Source organism: Nuphar pumila, chromosome 12, assembly GCF_984573655.1.
Source record: "Nuphar pumila chromosome 12, dmNupPumi1.hap1.1, whole genome shotgun sequence".
Classification (NCBI taxonomy): domain Eukaryota; kingdom Viridiplantae; phylum Streptophyta; class Magnoliopsida; order Nymphaeales; family Nymphaeaceae; genus Nuphar; species Nuphar pumila.
This window is the reverse complement of record NC_143260.1, coordinates 84,784,396-84,807,063: the sequence shown is the minus strand read 5'-3', so window position 1 is coordinate 84,807,063 and position 22,668 is coordinate 84,784,396. Positions and strand designations below refer to the sequence as shown.

General features: G+C 41.6%; 1 protein-coding gene across 2 annotated transcripts in view; it reads left to right on the top strand.

The window, feature by feature from the left end:
* Window positions 1-250: 250 nt before the first annotated feature.
* Window positions 251-22,668, top strand: part of LOC149821108 (uncharacterized) — a 57,936-nt gene continuing 35,518 nt past the window's right edge. For both annotated transcript variants that reach the window (XR_016426444.1, XM_089982417.1), the window contains exons 1-3: window positions 251-331; window positions 2,136-2,348; window positions 22,410-22,591. Coding sequence is in view for 1 of the 2 variants with exons in the window: in XM_089982417.1 (XP_089838543.1) it covers window positions 2,240-2,348; window positions 22,410-22,591 (291 nt within the window). In the remaining variant the exon portion in view is untranslated. The remainder of the gene's footprint in view (window positions 332-2,135; window positions 2,349-22,409; window positions 22,592-22,668) is intronic.

Here is a 22,668-nt window from a genome sequence, read left to right as displayed (position 1 = left end):
CTGGACCGGAATCAAAGTTCTTATCATTTTTGGTCGATACCGGGTTGGGTCGAATCGGGTCGGGTGGGTGTAGCCGACACCACTAACAGCCTCAGAGTCTCTGACCAAGAGCGTTTCAAATCGGAAGCCTGGTTCATAATCACTTCGTCTCGTCTCATTCAAAGAACCGGCTTTTACATGGACTTTCAAGACCCAAATACCAGCTTGTACCCAATTACTAACCAAACTACCAAAACCCCTCTCCTTCTATTTTTCTTGTATCGCTTTCGGTGTTTTTTCCGAGCCGCCCTATTCACCCGAGACGAGAAGCCTCCATCGACGGCTTCCTCAGGTGTGATCTCTCTCTCTCTCTCTCTCTCTCTCTCTCTCTCGGAAGCCTTTTCTTCGATCGTCTTTGCTCAATAATTCTGCGTTCTTCGAGTTTAGGTTTCTTCATTTCTGCGTTTCTGTTTCTTTGATTGTGGGGAGTGCTTTCTTGTGGTGCATAATCGATGGAAAATCGTTGTCGATTACGACCTCACCGATGGTTGACGATATAAGAATTGGGTTTGGGCGTTTCTTTCATCTTTCTAAAATGATGATGTTTTCTGATGCCCTTCACATCCTCCTGCGGTTTTGTGGCTTGGGGTTTTGTCTTTTCAGAGCGGGAACGTTGTTGACACTTGAATTGAATAAAGTTGTTCGCCTTTGGATTGAGCGGTGATTGGTGGTTACTCCCTCTCCACATTGTTATAGTTCTAGCGAGAAATGCAGATTTATGGGTCCCCAATTCTACGCATATATGCGACCTGAGAATTTTTAGGATGGGAACGAATCAACTCTAGTCGGATTCCATATATATATATAGTTCTCTGGTGCGAATGTGCATACGGTATCAATGAGTTGAAAACTCATATATGCAAAGACTCAATCTAACCCTGCACATGTGTTCGACATAGTTTGTTAGAGATCAACCCTTGAATCGTGTTTTTTTCAACGTAAAATACTTTTTTAAGTCATGAAAATTCAGTGCATTTCCAGCCGTTGATTTTTTACTAACCAGAAAATCCTATACACAATCAGATTCTGATGATTCAAAAGTTGTTCCAGACCATATTTGCAGGGTTAGACTCAGAAAAACATAAGCAATAAGATATTGCTCGTTACAACTCATTGATACTGTATGCACATCCACACTAGAGACTTATTTTTTTATATATAAATATAAATACAAATATAAATATAAATATAATATATATATATATATATAGGGTTAGTATTTGGTTCTATTGAAGGCACAAAACTATTGAGTATAAGTCACTTTCTTTTCATACCTTTAGACCTTTTTTGGAAATTAGACCTTATGGATGTGATCTACAAGGTTTGTTTAGTAGAAAATGAGTTTTGAATTATGTGATTGTGACATATAAACATGTTTTTAAAGGATTTAAAACTCAACGGCTCACAATGCAGTAAAATTTTCACGCAAAAAATCATACTTTTTTGTTTAATATCATGGTACGGAACCACCATATATTTTTTCACATATATATTGTTAATCTACCATTAAACCAGTTAGGTTTAACATTAGATGGATTTAACCTTATGAAAATGACTAAAACACACTAAACAATGACATTTTTTAAAATGCAAGGTTACTTTTTGAGGTAAGAAAGGTAACTTTGATAACTTCATAAAGTTATTTTTTTGGAAAAGGTGTTCAACTTTTCATTTCGCTCCAAGTTCAAAAGACCTATAATGCCCAAAAAACTAACTTTGAATTTTAAAAAATGCCATTATTTTGTGTACACTTGAGTATATTATGATGGTAAGCTGCACTATTCTGATGTCAAATTGGCCTAAAATTAGCAGTGTTGCACTGATAATGACAACTGGTGCCTAAGGATGCAAATGGGTCGGATCCAGGATGACAGCAGTTTTTAGCTTTACAGATCTGACTCACCCATGTATTTAGCTGTTCCAAATCCAAACCATTTACATCCCTACTGGTGCCACCCTACCATTTTCAGGCCAATCCAACATTGGAGTGGTGCTGATCAAAAGACTTGATGTTTCTTGGTCAAGCAAGGTTAAAGTTGACCAATCTATCAACACAAAGAGATCTGCTCAAATGTCATACTGTTGTTGGGTTTCAGGTCGAAGCAAGATCCGCTATTGGAAGAGGAGATTATGCTTTTCAAAATGGACGTGAGGTTTTTGTGATCTGTAGCAAGAGAGCACTGGTTCTACTTTGTGAAGTATGAATCCTGATTTATTCTCAAGGAACCTGAAGAAAGGAGATCTTGGTGGAGTTATATTTGGTTGCAAGAAACATATGATGAAAGAGTGTCTCTCTAAGCAGCTTTTTGGTCTCTCTCTCTCTCTCTCTCGTACTGTTACTTTTCTTAGAACTCCTTATTGGTGGTTTCATTTGAAATAAGTTCCTACTTGTAGATGAAATAATTTATTTTTATTCCATTGATTATTGCATAACTGGTTTATTTTATTTATTAAGGAATATTTTATTTTCTGTTGTAACTATTAAGAGCCCATATATGTCCCCTGAAGCATCAGTATTTGGGAAAATATTTTTAAATGTTTGAATGGAGAATAAACCCCGGTCAATTCTTTAAACGTGAATGTTACAACAATAGGAGGCAGCAAGTTGCTGCTTTTGAAGCGTTAAAAGATAAAATATGTTTTTTGTTTATGAAAAGGAGAGAGAACAAGAGAGGAGTTAGGACAAGATCATTATCTGTCTTTTCAGCTGTACTATACATACATACATTGCATGAATATATTTCCCTTTTGATCAAAATATCTCTGAGAAATTATAAAAGGACAAAACTGTACATAATCTGATAAAATGATGAAAATACCCCTGGATAGGTCGTATATCTACAATGCTTTCACTAGCAGAGAAATTATTTATCTGGAAGAATGGACGGAAGCAGCATGGGGACCATGGCTGGAATCTTTAGATCTGGCATGTCTGGTCGTCAATTAGCAGCTTTTATGTAATCAAGATGCTGGTTAGACTGAAGGCAGATGATTTTTCCTATTGCTTGGGTGAGAATTTCCAATGCATGTATGTTAAGTTGTACATGTGTATATATATATATATATATATATATATATATATATATATATATATATATATATATATATATTTCTAATGATGTAATAAAACCCTCTAGGGGTATTTTTCATCTTTTATAATAGGTTGTGCCTAGGGATGCACAACGAACTGAGCCGACTCGAGCTCGGCTGTAAAAACCCACGGTTTAAAAAAAAAATTTATTGTATCAGACCCGGGCCAGGTCGGGTCCGGACCCGACCCGGGCCCATCCTCGATAGGGTTTTAATAACCCGACTCAGGAAGAGGATTTTAAGAAATCCTCTTCCCGAGCGCCGCACCCCCCACCTTTGTTTTCGGGCGGATAAGGGAAACCCATCGGGGTTTCCCCATTTATCGCCCCCCCGTCCCCTTTAAGAGCACCGCAGGAGGGCAGGGGGAGGCACCTCCCTCTCGAACCTCCTCCTTCCCTGCGCACGCCATTCAGCACCGATCGACGCCGCCGCTGCGACCCACACCGACGCCGACCACCGCCGTCGGTCTCCTCCCAGGTACGTACCTTCCCTCTTCCTCTTTTCACCTCCCTCTTCACTCTCTTCTTGAGGGTTCACCGGGAGGCCGACAGGCGGCGCACGGCCCCTGTCGCGCCCTCCCACCTTCCCCTGTGCCCATCGGAGGCTCGACAGGGGCCTACGGGGCCCCTGTCATCTCCTTCTATCTCTGGGGGTTCGTCGGAGTGCCGGCAGGGGGCCAATGGCCCCTGCGACACCCCCTCTCCCTTGTGGGTGATTGGGCGACCGACGGGAGGTCGATTGCCCCCTGTCATCCCCGTCCCGATCTCTCTCTCTCTCTGTCGACAGGGGTTGGCCCTCTGTCGCCTCTCGGCTGTCACCAGGGGCTGGCCCTCTGCCACCTTGTTGCTGTCGGCAGGGGCTGGCCCCTGCCGTCTCGTTGCTTGCTGTCGGCAAGGGCTCGACCCCTGTCGTTGCTTGCTGTCGGCAGGGGCTGGCCCTTGCCGTCTCGTTGCTTGTTGGCAGGGGCTGGCCCCTGCCGTCTCGTTGCTCGCTGTTGGCAGGGGCTCGACCCCTGCCGCTTCGCTGCTGTCGGCAGGGGCTGGCCCACTGCCATCTCGTTGTTGTCGGCAGGGGCTGGCCCCCTGCCGCCTCGATGCTGTCGGCAGGGGCTGGCCCCCTGCCGCCTCGTTGCTATCGGCAGGGGCTGCCCCCCCTGCCGCCTCGGTGCTGTCGACAGAGGCTCGCTCCCTGCCGCCTTGCTGTTTTCGGCAGTCAGGGGCTCACTCCCTGTCGCCTAATCCTACCCTTGCCCCCGTCGCACCATTAATTATATTAGCATACTTGAATATTTCACACTCTTGCAGATTTACGCAACGGGTCCAGTTCGCGCTCCGCGGCCCGACCCTCGTATCATCTACACCTATAGACGCACGCAGCTGCACGACATCCCGAGGTAGGGGAAAGTCGCACAAAGGGTTTGTATGAATAAAATAAATTATAAGGATTCTGTGATAAAATAGTTTTTTTGGCATACATTCTTACTCGTAGAATTACTTAACTTGCGATTGTCTGTTTTGCGTTTCCTCATCCTTATTCTTCTGAAATTGCATGCTTAATGTAAAACTTGATGGGTAGACTCATTTCTAGAGAGAAACCCATCACAATTGCTACTGTAACCGGACCTTAAGATAGGTACGATATAAGTTTTACGAGAGGTAATGAAGTACCCTGAAGTGGGCAATCAACATCTTACCGATATCAATGAGATAATGTCGGCCTCCACAGGCCAATTGCTCAGAGAGCAATATATGTCATATATGAACCAAAAGAATCACAAAACATTAAATGTTGCCCTCTCATCGTAGTCGTACCTCTAGGTAGGTACGATTGTACTTTTGGACAAGTACGTCCCATGTGTGTTACGATGTTTGGATGATGAGGTTGTAGCAACCTCGAAGCGTACATTTAGCACAATGCTGAGATCACATAAATGGTAACAACTCGCCTTCACAGGCAAGATGCTTGAGTGGGTCTAACAGACCAGAGCATGTAGAATGGGGCGGCGGTTAAGAAACCCCCGTCGTACCCATTCGACCTTCACGATTCATCAAGGGAGAGGATGGATGGTACAAACACTCTGATGGACAGGTTGTTAACAACCACCCCACGGGTCATTAATGCGGAGTGCATTTTTACTGAAGATTTGCTTTTGGTTTAATGAAACTGACGTATATACTTGAAAACTGACGGAGGGTGATAGGACGTTTCATTAATATTTGAATGACACAACACACAGTTCCACTTTGCTTCGCGAATAAGGAACCGACAAATCGACAATTCCTGCATAAACGACTTGTTCTTGAATCGAGTATATAGGCGGCTTCGACGCAGTTATCGTATCTGTTTATACTTTTTTCATATGTCTGCAAGATCATAATTGAAGGAAACGTCATTTAAAATTCAAGAAATTTTCAAATTCTTACACAAGTTTTCATGGTGGTAGCAGTGTAGTTGACGTTAGACCACCAAGCGTATTGCTTTGTACTATTCGTAAAATATGAAAGTGACATTAATGACTCTTATTCACCACTTTTTTCATACTCTCGGCGAGAAATAGGATTATAACATCGATAGCCCTTTTGATTTTTTGGATAACCTATAAATATGCATTTTGTAGCTTGAGCGGCTAATTTATTACGGTCATGGCCAAGTTTGTGTACAAAACAAACACATCCAAATATTTTTGGTGAGAAAGAAAAAAGTGGGGCATTAGGTTTTAGGATATGTAATGGAATTTGATCACCCACAAAAGACGAAGGCATGCGGTTGATCAGATAGCAAGCAGTGGTAATCGCATCACCCCAGTATAACGCAGGAACATTGGATTGAATCATAATGGTCCTGGCAACATCAAGCAGGTGCCGATGTTTTCGCTCAGCCACCCCATTTTGTTGAGATGAATAGGCACAGGAAGTTTGGGGTTGGATGTCATGATCTTGGTAAAATTGTAACAAACCTTTTGATTTAAACTCGAGAGCATTATCAGTGCGAACAATCTTGACAATAGATTCAAACTGAGTTTTTATTTCAAGAATTAGGGATTTGATAATACTTGGAACTTCAGATCGTTCTTTTATTAAAAATACCCATGACAACTTAGAGAAATCATCAACAATAACAAGATAATAACGACACTGAGTCCTAGTAGGAATCTTACTAGGACCCCATACATCTGCATGAAGAAGTTCAAAAACTTTATTACTAGACTGACTCTGACCCGAAGGGAACGAACTTCGATGATGCTTTCCCAACTGACATGCTTCACACTGAAATGATGTGGTGGAAGGAATTTGAGGAAAGACCGAACGAAGCTTTGACAAAGAAGGATGACCAAGACGACGATGCCTCTGCAGCATGAACATTACCCATTGGATGATGTAGGTAGTAGACTCCATTTTCTTCATAGCCTTTACCAATCTTCTTCCCCGTCAGCAAATCCTGAAAATGACAACCCATCAGATCAAATATTACTCTACAGTTTTGCTCTCTTATAAGGCAACTAACAGAGCGTAAACTTTGAGGAAAGTTTGGAGCATGAAGAACATTTTGCAACTGTAATGAGGAGGATATAGAAATATTTTCCTTACCAACAACCGGGGAGGAACTCCCATCGGCTAATGAGACTCCTCGATGAGCATTAATATCCTTTATATCTGAGAAAACAAGTGAATTTCCACACAAATGTCTGGATGCACCAGAGTCAATAATCTACTTACTGTCAGTCAGATGAAGATGATTTCCGGTTGAATAGGCAACACCAGCTACAGGAGGAGTGAAACTCAAAGGACGAAGAGCTATCAACTCATCAAATTCAGCACGACTGAGGGTGATACTACGGTCACTTGCAGAGATATTCTCCTGTACATTTGTTGCCTCGATAGTAGTAACATTTGCTTTAGGAGTATATGACTTTGATGAAGAAGAGGTTGGCCGACCATGCTTATCCCAGCAACGATCTTCTAAATGTCCAGATTTTTCATAGAATGTACATTGAAGCTTTACTCTGCCTCCTATACCACGTCCTCGTCCTCTGATATTCTGAATATTTTCACGCCCATAACCAGATGAGACAACAAGAGCAGATGACTGAGTCACATGCTGAGATTGTGGCAGAGAGATCGTAAGTCTACTCAGACGATTGTATGCATCAGCAAGAGTGGGAACATCTGATCCAGTCAACATTTGAACTTTTGCAACAGAAAATTCTGAAGAAAGACCTGTAAGAAAACGAGCAACCATGGTTTGTTCTTGATGATCCTTTTGCTTCGAGCAACAAAGAGGCCTGTGAGCATTAAGTCTTTCAAACACAGCTTTGACAGAGGCATAGTATTGGGCCAAGGTCTGATCTCCCTGTTGCAAATTATATATCTCTTGTTCTACTTGCAGGATACGACTCACATTAGTTTCTTGTGAGTATGTATCACGAAGATTGTCCCACATCAGTTTGGCTCTATTATAGTAGATCAATCCATCTGCAATATGGGGTTCAACACTATTCATGATCCATGACATAACTATGTCATTATCTTCATCCCAAGTAACATATTTTTTCAATTTTTCAAGGGGTTCGTCTTCCAACAGAATATGTTTTCGACGATGTCCAGATACCGACATCATAAAAGTTCTGGACCACTTGGCATAGTTGGTTTCATTCAACCTTACGGAAGAGCCGTACAAGAAGAGGTTGGCAAAAGCCTTATACTCCCCAATATGTTCCATTTTAGAATCACATTTCGAATTTTCAGCCATACTGCTCACTTGAACAACAAGTATTCAAGTAGAATTTTCCAACACTGTAAGGAATAAGCCCTGTTGTTTCAAAAAAAAAAACAGCCCACAACCAGCAGGGAATCACTCCTGCTGCTTTCACGACAGAGGGATAGCTTAAACTAACACAGCAGGAAACAAAACTCGACACAGCAGGGAGTCACGACCATTGCTGCACCCAAACACACCACGACCAACGATAATATTTAGTTGCAACACAGATGATCACGACAACTATTGTTCCCCAAACATATAAGGCATAACGGCCAACAAGTCTTCAGAGGACAATTAAATAGATCAATCATATCTCGATCACACGCAACAAGCACAGGAAATAAATTTCAGAATCACGGCAGACACGTAATCAACACAGAAAAAATGAAAATCACGACTGACACGCAGTCAGCACAGAAAAAATGAAAATCACGGCTGGCACGCAGCAGCACAGAAACTTGCTGCGTGACCCAAACAGCAGGAACAACCAACAGCACAACAATCACGGCAAGCACGCAACAGCAGGAACACAACTCGTCAATGTCCAGGAAATCACGACAGGAGATCACGAAAAAAAAAACTCTAGATTCCAAAAGAAAAAAGAGGTTACGGCTCCAGGAAATCCTCGCTGGGAGCTCCATCCTTAGATCTGACGACAGATCTGGGTAACATCCCAGATCTGTTATCAGATCTTCCGCAATCGTGCAACAACAAACCTGATTTCACGCAGTCGGGTTTTTTTTTTTCTCGTTGGTGAAGATCAGTCCTCTCGTGATGACGCTCCCGAGATCGAGGGCTTTGATACCATGTAGAAGGAAGTAACCACCTGTGTAGAGAGAGAGAGAGAGTCGGTTGCACAGAAAATAATCTCGATACCTTTAGATTAGGGCTTCTCTCTATATTAAATAGAGAGAGGCTAAAAGGAATAATTACATCTAAGTCCTTATGAAAACAAAATTTTGAAAAACCTCTAATATAAAAGGACTTAAACTAAAAACCACCTATTCTCAACACTTATGACATAATAATGTGGGTATCATGAGATTCTGCAGATATTTTCCCTGGGTTGGACCTATACCATTAGATCATGCGCAGGTCAGGTCTAAATGGGTTTAGGATGAATTCAAAGGATTTGCTAGCAACATTTAATTTTTCTCATACAAAGCACAGGAAGGGATGCAAAGGGTTTTTCTTTTATAGAAGGCAAGCTGGCTAAGTTGAAGAAGGGCAGCGTAGATACTTTTGCAAATTTAGGCATAACATTTATATTCTTTCCACATGTTAGAGTACACCATCAATTATATCCTTCCAAATGTTGCCCTCATGATTTTTGAGAGAGAGACAGTCTTGCTCTTTCACCTGGCCTTCCGTGTATGTGTAAAAGATGGAAAAAACTTTAACAGAGGAACAGTCATACTGCGTTGCCTTTATCTCTTCAATTTCTCTATCAAACTTGCAGAACCATATAGGCCAAACTGATACAGCCATCATACTCTTTCCTTGAGTAGCTGCATTTAGTGGTGGACAGCACAACACTAATGCCAAGTAGGGGTCATGGACTGGGGCTTCAGAGAGAGATGGGAGAGAGAGAGAGGGAGGGAGGGGCTCGAGACTTGAGAGAGGTGGGAGGGCCTCGAGAGAAAGAGAGAGAGGCAGGGGCTCGAGAGGGAGATGGGAAGAGAGAGGGAGAGAGATGGGAGGGGATTGAGAGCGATTATATATTATATATTATATATTATACACTATATATTATATTTTATATATTATACACTATATATTATATTTTATATATTATATAAATAAGAGTTGAGCCTTATCAAGCTCGCTAAGCCGATCAAGCTCAGCTCGTTTACTCGGCCGAGCCTTGAGCTCAATTCAAGTTCGACTCATTTACAGAATGAGCCGATGTAACGCCCCAAAATTTCAACTTGTGATTTCGAAAACATTATCGAAAAACCTTTCAAAGATTTAAAGTTTTCACTTTTAAAAGCGACAGCGGAAGACATTTAGAAATGAGCACAAGTCAACAATCCTGGGTACGTTAGCTGAAAAACCAGCATTCACATGAACAACTACTAAAAAGGAATTGAAAAAACAAAGCAATAGATTATTAATAAAATCTGCAGTTTATTACAAAAGGAGCAATTTCCCAAAGTTCAATAATCTAAAGAAAAACTCCAAAACTCAGAGCCAAGATGCCAGTAGAAAGAAGAGAAATCTTGAGTCATGTTGCACCACGCCATCGGCCGCTTGTGAAGTCCTACTCATCACCTGCCCATGAAATGGGTCAGTTTCACAACAAACCAGTAGGTGCACGAATGGATAAGTAAAATAAAATAAAGTAGGACATTCATGAGATAAACAGTTTATTATATTAAGGCAACAAATACAATTGAAAGTTATTCTAACAAGTGTAACGTAAGCAAAGAACTATTGGTTGAAGTATTTCTAGCAGTGTTACTCTCAATCATCTACAACTATTTAGAAAGATATTCTTTAAGTTCTGATATTAACTGGCCTGTGGGTACGCACAAACGCAAAACGTAGAAACAACCAAGGCTGATCCGGGGGTTTATTATGTCAGGTGTTTTCATTAACCCGGATGGCTGACTGAGTCCGCTCCTAAGGAGACGGTCAGTGACCAAGAGAGTAAATCTCCAAAGGCATTCGTGGCCCATGGATGCATCCAACTTCTGAAGAAGTACCTGAGAGTTACCACCTAGGATAATTTATGGTAATCCCAATTCCCCTAACTCCGATGACTGGAGAAGCCGAGTCTCATTTTCCTTTGGAATTTGTGCCCTTATTACCGAGCCAAACTTCATCCTCTTCCAGATTTAATAATCCTCCATTGGTATATGTGCGTAGAGCTCCACCTCTGCAAGAGCCTTCATATTCTTCTTCTCCTGAGGTAAGTTCTACTGACAATAGTGATCTTCAGGATGATGATAATAGGCCTATTGCTCTACGAAAGGGGACACGACAATGTACCTTATATCCCATATCTCATTTTGTCTTCGATGCTAGAATTAGAAATCAGATGAAGTCTTTTATTTCAGCCTTATCTGCTGAAACTATTCCTCTGAACTATCAACAGGCAGAACTTGATAATCGCTGGAAGCTGGCTATGCAAGAAGAAATGAATGCTTTAGTATCTCAGCATACATGGGATCTAGTTGATTCCCCAGCAGATGCTGACATTGTTGGATGTAAATGGGTATATACAATAAAGTACAAATCTGATGGTTCTATTGAAAGGTACAAGGCCTGATTAGTAGTGAAAGGGTATACTCAGACATCTGATATTGACTTTTTTGAAACTTTTTCTCCTGTTGCACAGATGTGTACTATCCGTCTTGTTCTCTCAGTAGGTGGTTTAAGTTTAAACCTTCTTAGTTTGGAGGTTATTTGAAAGTTTTATGAAATAAGGGACTTAGTAATTTATTATTTTGGCCTCTCTCTATTTAACATAGAGAGAGCCCTAATGTTAATTAACGAGTTTCTCTACATGTGCAGCCGTCTCTCTCTCTCTCTCATCTCTCTCTCTCTACCTAGGGTGTGGTGCATCATTCTACAGAAAACATGGATTACTCTTTTTTGTTTGAAATGTTAGCTCATGATGATGATAGTGATGATGATCTCATTCATAATAAAGTCAGTGATAAAGAAGATATTCTTCCCATCCTCCTATCTCCTAACATAGTAATGAAGGAGCATTAAGAGATCCCATAACATATACCCATAGAGATAGAACCAATTTTAGGAGTGCAATTGAAAAATACGGTGAACCTAGTAGTTCCAACTCAACCAATGATGAAAACCTACGAAGGACTGAGAGAAGTAGAAAGATGCCTTCTAGGTTCTTTTCATATGACTCCTTTACTCCTAAACATAGAGTCTGCTTTAGTGCCATTCATTCATATATAGAACCCAAAAACTTCGAAGAAGCCAAAAAGAATGATGAATGACTAAAAGCAATGGAATGTGAGCTTTCAGTTCTCAACAGGGCAAAGTGTAACGCCCCAAATTTCAAACTTGCGAACCTTTTCAGAAAAATAAGCAAGAGACTAGAAATATCCCTTTCCTTCAGAGTTTGTTTATGAAATCAGCAGAAGACTTTTCTTTGATAACTCAGAAGGCAAGCTCATAACTTTGGGCACGTTAGCTAAAAGAACCAAAATTCACAAGATTCGGATATCCTAAAGGAAATCCGATACAAACCCAAGCGTCTAGGACGCGAGCTAAGAGCAGGAAGAAGAAGTCTTGAAGCCATCTTGCAATCGCGCTATCGCTCGTAGTGTACCTAATCATCACCTGTACCCATAGAATGAGTTAGTTTCGCGAAAAACTAGTAGGTGCACAAGAGAGACTAACAGGAAACTGAATTAAGTATAATTGATTCAGTAGGCTGCGCAGTTTAAAGCAGATATGCAGTTAAACAGGTAAGCAATGCAAGCAGGTGAATAGTGCAAAAACGTAAGTAGTACAAGCGAATCATCAATGCGAGCAAGTAAGTAGTGCAAGCGAGTCAGCAATGCAAGCGCGTAAGTAGTGCAAACAGTAAGCAGTTCGACGCAAGTAAGCAGTTCAACTGACCAACGCAACATACGATCCATTTGATCGTAAGCAGTGAACTACTACGCAACAAGCTTGTCCTCTAATCACCATCAGGGCATCGTTTGTCACTCACTACTTCTAACCAACGTTTTGTCCTGAACGATCTTAACATATCCTCATCTCTCAAAGTCTTACGCGGCTAACCGTCACCGGTTATGACGCACTAAGGAGTCATACTTCCTCAGAAAAGCCCACCCTTCCGTAGAAGGTCCAAAACATAATCACCAACTCAAATCGCTAACGATCTGATTCTCACATATGAGTCCTGCATGTAATCATGCTAAAACAGAAAGCCGAAACTATGAATTCATAGTTGGCTATCACAAACAATCTCAGGAGATCGTCACAACTCACCATAACTTTCTGTGGTAAGCAAAAACACAAGATCCACATCGGATCGCTCGGTCCGGGAGATATACGACCTGACAAGGAATTACTGCCCTAGAGGGTATACTCGGTCTTGGACCATACACTTCCTCACAGGAGTTCACCGACTTTGCGGCTGCCCGTTCGTGGACAGTGTACATCCTCACAAAGATTTTACCGCTCTAGCCGGGTCACCTGATCTTGATCATACATACTCCCACAGCGAACCCTTTGGGAAGCGGGTCCCCAACAAATGCCATATCCAATGAAATTCATTGCGATACAAGCATCAACACAAATGACCGCTCTCAGGGTCAATAGCCACTAATACAAACAACAAGATCAACGCCGGATCACCTGGTCTAGGAAATGTATAACCTCACAAGGAATTCCGCCCTAGATGATATACCTGGTCTTGGACCATATGCTTCCTCACAAGAGTTCACCGTCTTCGCGGCTACCCGTTCGTGGACAGTGTACATCCTCACAGAGAATCTACCACTCTAGCCGGGTACCTGGTCTTGATCATACACGCCCTCGCAGATAATCCTTTGGAGATCAGGTGCTCGACAAACACCCTACTCGGTGATACACGCATCTATACAATCGACTGCTCCAAACAGTTGACTGCTCTCGATGTCAGTAGCCACAATATGGGCACAAGCATGTATATCAACAATATGCATCGTATCACTCCACGCAGAAGCGTATAATCCTACGCATTGTATGATTGCCACAAGGAATATTGCAATCCTCAAATAGGCCCTCAAAGCATGTGTAAACGACACATGAGAACGCGCAGATATGGCAATTCAGTTGATTCTATGGGCGAAGGGTAACTAACTCTACCCGTCAGCCAAACAAAACAACTGAATAAGACAAGCACTCATAACAATGCTCGTAAAACATATAATTACCATAAAATGGCTCAGTCCATCGACAAGTAATTAAATTAATTGTAAGGAATAAACCATTACATCACAAGTCATTCATAAGCAATCATACGGCGACAGTTATATCACAATATGTAAGCAGCTTATAAGACAAGCGGCCACATCAATCCTAGTTGCCACCAGTTTGTAGATTACGAGCTGTATGCAATCACATCAATCATAAGAGATGCAAGCCAACAAGTGCTACACTACAATAAGCACCAAACAGTTCGACCAAGGGATAAAGCAAGTCACATGCTAATATGTAGCAACGAGTATAATGCTATTATTATAAGCATTTAACTAGTATGAGAAACTCCTTATTACTCCGCAAAGAACTGCGTAAGCAGTTTAACCAACTAGAGTAACGCCTTGACAGGCGTGCACAGCTCAACGAGTAGCATACTGAACTATCGAGCAAGCAAGCGAATCAGTAGTGCAAGTGAATCAGTAGTGCAAGCGAATCAGTAGTGCAAACGAATCAGTAGTGCAAGCGAAGCAGTAGTGCAAGCGAAGCAGTAGTGCAAGTGAAGCAGTAGTGCAAGTGATTCAGTAGTGCAAGCGAATCCGTAGTGCAAGCGAATCTCACGACCCACGACCAGTGTGAACAGACCTTATGTTTCGATAATTACTGGCCTGCGGGTACGCGCAGGCAAAACGTAAAAACAACTGAGACTAGTTCGGGCATCTGTTATTCTATGCATTTTCAATAACCCGAATAGCTAGTTGAGTCCGCTCCAAAGGGGACGACATTAGCCGAGAGAGGATTCCCCAGAGGCTGAAAAGCAGTGTCACGGATGCATCCAACTTCTGCAGAAGTGTTGAGCTAACTTGTGTAGCCCCTATCCCCTAACTCCAATGACTGGGGAGGCCGGATCTTTGCCCGTGGGGTGGTTGTTAACAACCTGTCCATTGGAGTTTTTGTACCGATTTGTCATCTCCCTTGACAGACAACAGAAGCGAACGGGTGCGTTAGGGGTTGCTTAACTAACGACCCATTCTATGCTGTAGTCTTTAAACCACTCGAGCATCTTGCCTGTGAAGGCGAATGTGAGACCATTTATGTGATTACAGCATTTTGCATTTAGCGTTGTTCGAGGTCGCACGACCGTCTCATCCGATCATCGCAGTACTAGACGTGTCGTGCACGACTACAAGTACTCTAGGATGAAGGGGGTATAGCTCTTCAATAGAAGCCTCAACAGGAGTGTTTCACAAAGATGTAAAGTTTATCAACTTTACTTTATCTTTTGAAACAACGGTACCTTGTGCCAACATTATGCATGTGATTATCTCGAATCACATCCGCTATCGGGGTATCTACATGTCTCGCATGACTCGATACCGACCTCGATAGATGGGATACGGGTTTCTCAATAGAACACCCGCTAAGAAGTTCGCTCGAACCCCCAATTCGGGATCACCCGAGATATGCCAAAAAAGGCGAGCAGAACTGGCCAGTCACATCCTTCCAAATGCTTCGATTTGGAGCAGCCTTTGATGCTTTTGCGCAGCTCCCTAAAATCTCAAGTCGACTCTGCCGGACTGCACACACGAAGAGCTAGGATCCTTGCGAGGTATCCCTCTCCTTAGACGAGGATGTGTCGCTCGCTCCCGACTGAACTCTTGTCGCAAGGGGGAGAGGGGTAAATGCCCCTTGCATCCTCTACGAGGATGCCTTTAAGGCATACGCAAAGAGCAAGAACCTGCACGTCATCTGCAATAGCAAGGCACTAAAAACACATATGCAAAAGCAAGAGCCTGACGCAAAGCGCGACGGCAAAGTAAAGACTATAAACAGGAGTGCAACGCAAACCCTCGGTACAACGCACAACAACAAGTAAAGACTGTAAACAGGAGTGCAACACAAAACCTTTGCGCGACGGCAAAGTAAAGACCGTAAGCAGGAGTGCAACGCAAAACCTTTGCGCGGTGCGCGACGGCAAGTAAAAACTGTAAGCAAGAGTGCAACGCAGAACCTTTGCACGATGCGCAACGACAAAGTAAAGGAACTGTAAACAGGAGTGCAACACAAAACCTGTGCACGATGCGCAACGACAAAGTAAAGGACAAGGATCGCGATTGGTGGGGCACTACTAGTTTCTCATGTACCCACTCAACGATTTCAAGGTGATCTTCGACATAAAGTTCTTGCATGTGAACAAAGAGTCAGTCATGCCCCCACTCGAAGGCAGGGAGGGTTCGAGCCCCTCCCTACGATAGACAGAGGCAGGGAGGGTCGAACCCTCCCCTGCGCACCTAAATAGGGGAACCGAAAAAAGGGCAGGGGCCTTCAGCCCCTGCTGGAACAATAAAAGGGGCAGGGGCCAATGGCCCCTGCTAGGAAAATTAGCAAAGAGGGAGAGAGACGCAGGAGCCCCCCCCCCCCCCTGCGGCTTTTGGAAGAGGAGGCAGGGGCCAAAGGCCCCTGTCGGCTTGCCTAACAACGAAACAAGACAGGGGCCTTTGGCCCCTGTCGTTTCTGAGAGGAGAAGAAGACGAGGAGAGAGGGGCAGGGGTTGGAAACCCCTGCCGCCCGACAAAAACAGGTGACAGGGGGGCGTCGCCCCCCCTGCCGACTCTTTGAAAGGTGAGAGGCAGGGGCAAAAGCCCCTGCCAACCAGTCGAAACACAGGCGGTAGGGGGTGTCGCCCCTTGCCGGCCTGCCGACTGAAAAGGAGAAGAAAGGGGGAGAGGACAGAAAACAGGAGAAAGAGAGAGAAGGGGCGTACCTGGAAGTCATCGACGGCGGCAGCGGCGGCGCCGGAAGGAGGTCGCAGGTGGCGGCAGGTCGACCGGGGTCTCCAGCGAGAGAGAGGGCGTAGAGACGAGTCGGAGGGGGGGGAGACCGAGAGACGAGAGGGGGAAGGAGGTTTCGAGAACCTCCTCCCTCAGTCGCTGCGTGCTTTTAAAAGCACGCAACCGACTGATTTACCCAGGTCGGATCCGGATCCGGCCCGGATCCAAACAATTTTTTTTTTAGTTCTTACACAAAGACTTGGGAGCTCTAAGATCTCGCTAAGGGTAAGAAAGCAATAGGATGTAGATGAGTATTTAAGGTAAAAACTAAGAGCGATGGATCTCTTAAGAGATATAAGGCTCGATTGGTAGCAAAGGGTTATAGTCAAGAATACGAGATTGACTATGAAAAAACTTTTGCCCTTGTGGCCCGAATGGTGACTGTTCGATGTCTCATCACTGTTGCCTTAATCAATAAATGAAATATCTATCAAATGGATGTTAAAAATGCCTTCCTAAATGGTGATCTGAATGAAGAGGTATATATGGATGCTCCACCAGGAATAGCGACTCTAAAAGGGAAAGTGCTTCGCCTTCGTAAAACACTTTATGGTTTAAAACAAGCCCCCAAGGCTTGGTAGGATAGGTTTAACTCTGTAATGTTAGAAAATGGTTTTTCATCCTGTTTCACTGACACCGCCTTTTTTGTCAGAAAAACCAATACAGAGATTGTCATTCTGCTCTTATATGTGGATGATATGCTTATAACCAAAAGTGATTTTAAGGGGGTTAAGAGTATAAAAACTATTTTGAAAGATAGATTTGAAATGTCTGATTTGGGATTTCTAACTTATTTTTTGAGTATTGAAGTATCATACTCTCATAGAGGGTATTTTTTATCTCAAACTAAGCTTGCTTTTGAGATTATTGACAGGTCAGGTATTACAAATAATAAGGCTTGTGAAACTCCTGCTATAATAGGAGCCAAAATGAAGATTAATGATGGTATTCCTCTCTTCGATCCCACCCCTTACAGACAACTTATGGGATCATTAATGTATCTGAGTATTACTAGACCAGATATTTCTCATGCAGTTCATACTGCAAGTCAGTTTCAACATGCACCAACATCAGTCCACATGAGTGCCATCTTGCAGGTTGTAAGATACATAAAGGGCACAATAAATAAGGGAGTATTCTTGTCATATTCTTCTGAATTAAAGTTAATTGCTTATACTGACTCTGACTGGAGAGGTGACCCAAATAACCGTCACTCTATCAATGGTTTTTGCGTGTTCTTAGGAGACTCGCTGATCTCATGGAGATGTAAGAAGCAACAAAAAGTGTCTCTATCCTTAACTGAATATCGTGCTATGACAACTACTACTATGGAAAGTGTATGGATTCATCAGCTGTTAGAAGACATGGGGATCACAATAGAAAGGCCCACAAAGCTATGCTGCGATAATAAGAGTGCAATATATATTGTCAAAAATCATACGTTTCACGAGCGGACTAAACACATATTGAGATGGACTGTCATTATATTCGGGAAGCCTATCTGAAAGGAATCATAGAACTTTCGTATGTCACTTCAGAATATCAGTTGACAGATTTCTTCACCAAAGCACTGTATTCTTCGCGGTTCAACTTCCTTCTTGGCAAAGTTTCGGTCATCATGCCCTAAGTTTGAGTGTGGGTGTTAAATTGTAATATCAAATCCATGTAATGATATATATATATTTTATATATAGGAAGATACATGCACATATATATTTCATGTATATGCATATGTACCTACATATATACATAAAATATATATACTTATTTCTTGTAATAGTCGTAGAGGTAGTTTAGTCATTTTGCGCATATTCTTTTTCGAATATGTTGTATTTTTCTTTAATTCTTTTTTCTTTTTCTTTTTTGTATTTTTTCTTTTTGTGATCGTTGGAGGGGCTCCAACGACTAGAAGTGGAGCCCCTCCAAGGCATCCACTTCCTCTATAAAAAGGGGCATTCTCCTATTGTATTTCCTATGGCTTTGGGTCAAAGCCCAAGTGATTAATAAAGCTTTCCTATTCTTTTATGCATTTAAGCATTTGTGAGATTTAGTGGGTTGTGCTTTTATGCACAAGTGTTCTAAGAGTTCTTATTGTGCATGAGTGCACGTGTTTCTATCAAGAATATTAATGTCTTGATCATAGTATCTTATTAAAGATACTTTCACAGGTTCTACAAGTTTGATAGAGAAATTGAAGAGATAAAGGCAATGCAGTATGACCGTTTCTCTGTCAAAGTTTTTTTCTATCTTTTACACATACACAAAAGACCAAGTGAAAGAGAAAGACTATCTTTCTCTCAAAAATCATGAGGGCAACATTTGGAAGGATATAATTGATGGTGTACTCTAACATGTGGAAAGAATATAAATGTTATGCCTAAATTTACAAAAGTATCTACGCTGCCCTTCTTTAACTTGGCTAGCTTACGATCTATAAAAGAAAAACCCTTTGCATCCCTTCCTGTGCTTTGTATGAGAAAAATTAAATGTTGCAAGCAAATCCTTTGATGTACAAAAGGAAGCAAACAATAACTAATGTTGAACGAGTTCTTTCATTGAAAGACTAACAGGGCGCAAGTGCTCTCTCTCTCTCTCCCCATATTCGATCTATTTGTAGGTGGAGGAGGCATTGGCGGAGGAGCAGCAATGACGGGCGAGGTGGGTGATGGTGGCCTGGATGGTGGTGATCTTTTGAAGGAGGTGGGTGGGGACAAAGGAGGGAGGTGGGTTTAGACTCAACAACTTCGGAGGGTTGCAGATGAAGGATAGGTGGTAGAGAGAGAAGATGGTGGCCACCATCGCCACCCAACAACAAGGTTCAGAGTCTTCAAACCCATCCCCAACCCCATTTCTCTCTCTCTCTCTCTCTCTCTCTCTCTCTCTGCTAAGCCCTAGCCGAGCTCGACTTGGATCGATACTCGGCACGAGCCGAGCCTGAACACCAATGGTTCAGGCTCGGGCCGAGCTTGTACACTAGTTTACATGAGCAAGCCAAGCTTGAACTTGCCAAGCTCGGCTCGTGTGCATCCCTAGCTGTGCCCATTAGTGGCACGTCAATCTTTTTCTTTTTCTTTTATTTATTGTTTTTTTATTATTTTGTAAATGGCTAAGGGATTTTTGGTCAAAGGCCATAAGAGCCGTTGGGAGCTTCCCAACAGCTATATTTATTCCCAACGGCTCTTTGAGCCTCTCCATGTGTATATAAAGGGGATCTCCCCCCTCATTTGTACTTAATGCTTTTCCTAAGCATTCTATTAAATAAATATTATATTTTTTATGTTCTTGTGTTATTATTTGTGACTCTTTGATGTCTTGTATATGCACTTTGTGCTTGTGTAGTGCCTTAGTGCTTTTGTATTGTTCTTTATTGGACTTGTAATAGTGTTTGTGCACATTGTGTTTGTTTTTCCGCATATTTCATTACAATGTACACCTGAAATTAAAAAGAAAAATCACATCCAAAGATATTGTATATCAAATTGAAGAAAATCTGCAAGAAAGATATCTTGAATGTGAGATCAATTTGAGTCCTTCAGCTAATTTGTTAGTACATGAGATGTGAGTGTGTCATGCACACTTTCAGGTACTTGTATAAAATTTTATGAAGTTAAAGAACCCCGAAGCTATCATTGAGTTAAAAAGGTTCATAAGTGGGTTAAGGCATGCTATCAAAATGGATCCACACACTTAGATCAAACATATTGGCATTGTGAAAAAACAAGGTATAAAGACATAATGTGAAGTTATATAATGTCAGATTAGTGGTAAAGGTGTATTTTATCAATAGCCTATATTAGACTATGTGGAGATATCTGGTCCTGTTTTAAAACTCTGATGATAAAAGTTTAGTCTTTCTTGCCACTTTAAGAATGCTTTTTTACACATTGAATGCAATTGACCTTTGTTATTTCACAAGGCTCATACAATAAAGTAGATTTACAAGGTCATTGCATGTTTTCTCTCTCTCTCTCTCTCCCCCCCCCCCCCCCCCCCCCAAAAAAAAAAAAAAAAAAAGTTAAGGTCATTGCATGAATTGAAGTGGGCTTTTGGATTATTGCTGGCTTGCTGCAGCTTCTAGTACATACCAAAGAAATTTTTATGAGGATGACCATCAGTTATTCATTGTTTGTATAAAGAGAAATACATATATGTGTTTGTTGTGTGTTAATGATATAATGCTGACTGGAAATTGTGTTTCATGAATGAAATTTTGCCATTAGCTTTATCCACTATTGTGAGGATGTCATTCGATGAGGTATGACTATCTTAGAATAAGTATTTTATGGATATGCTAGAAATATATGAGAACGACTTAGCGTAAGCAGTCTCATATGAGTAGCCTTGAATTGGTTGTGCATGGATGAGGATGGTTCTGTACAAGAACTAGAAAAATTGGGAGCATGAAAGTATTGGAATACATAAAATTTTAACCTGTATGAACATATCATATGCCATCAATCAGGTGCAAGATGAATGAATTCTCCAACTATGACACATTTAGAAACATTGAAGACAACTGTGTAATGCACGAGGAAAAAGCAAACTTGGATATTTATGATGAAAAAGGTCCAAGAAACTTAGAGTTGGTGTTCCAGCAGGACATGAGCATGAAGTCCATATGCCACTGGAAAGTGGATTTCTATATTACACCTACTTAGATTAATATAATGGAGAAGTTGAATTTGGAAAAAATTTTGTATCATGAAAGCTGAATATTGTTAACTTGTAGGTGTCACGGGTGTGGTCACATGGAACTGTAGTCTTGTTTCCATACTTGGTCATTGATTAAGTAGACCCGATGATGTGTTAAATAATGGAAGTGCTTCATCAATTGAATGACTTGAACTATTATGTGACTGAACCGATTAAACTGAAGTTGCTCAGGTGAAAAATTGGGTCATCTTCTCAAAAGTTGATCTGGAGTAAGACATTTCCTAAAGAACAAGCTGCATATGTTTAATTTTACTGTACAATTTAAAGTGGTATGAGGGTGTAAGTGGATACCAGATCATATGTGTTACCTTGTGCTAGTTCTAGTCCAATGATTCTTTTTTTTCTCATGCATTATGCCTATCATTGATGGAATGAACTATGTATTAGTCCTATATGTTAGTTTACTTTATTGCTGCCTACTTCTTGATCTATGAATTTTAGTGAATAGCAATTACTTCTGAGTGAATCGTTTACGGTGGTTTGGACATATTCGGCGAAGGCCTAATGATGCTCTAGTTAGAAGGATGGAGAAATGGGAAAATATATTAGTTAAAAGAGGTCGGGGTAGGCCTAGGAAGACTTGGATGGAGATGATAGGAAAGGATATGAATGCTTTGAACCTCACCGAGGACATGGCATTGGATAGAAATGATTGGAGGAGAAGGATTCATGTGGAAGACCCAGAATGATTTTCTTTGTTGGTTCATATCGCCGACCCCAATTGTTTTGGGATGAAGGCGTAGTTGTTGTTGTTGTTGTAGCAATTACTTCTGAGTGGCTGAAAACTTACAGCCAATGGTATGAAAAGTTTGATACTATAGCTTCTTGATATGATTTGAGCTTGAAACTCTAAATTAACATTATTATGTTTTGCAATTGTGGATATTCTTTAAGGCATTTCCATACCTTGATGGTATTCTTCTAGGTACCAAGCTTGTGAAGCATTATAATGCTTTCTAGGATGCATATTAGAATGCTGATATGATTTTAAGCTAAAATGCTTCACTGGATCATGTAATATTTTATTTGCATTTCTTATATATGATTGCACTTTTTAGTAATAAATTCGGATATTGGATGATCATGCTGCAGGTTTACCAGCATCTCATTTCTCATATGTGAGGAACATTCAAACAGGACTCCCTTTGTTCTTATTCAATTATGGTGACAGAAGTTTGCATGGCATTTATGAGGCTGCAAGCTCCGGGCAGATGAACATTGATCCATATGCTTGGACTAATGATGGTTTAGAAAAGACAAAATACCCTGCTCAGGTACATTATGGTGATCTCCTATCATGGAGTGTTTGCTTTTTGCATCTGTTGTCTTAGCATATTCCTTTGGTCCTGAT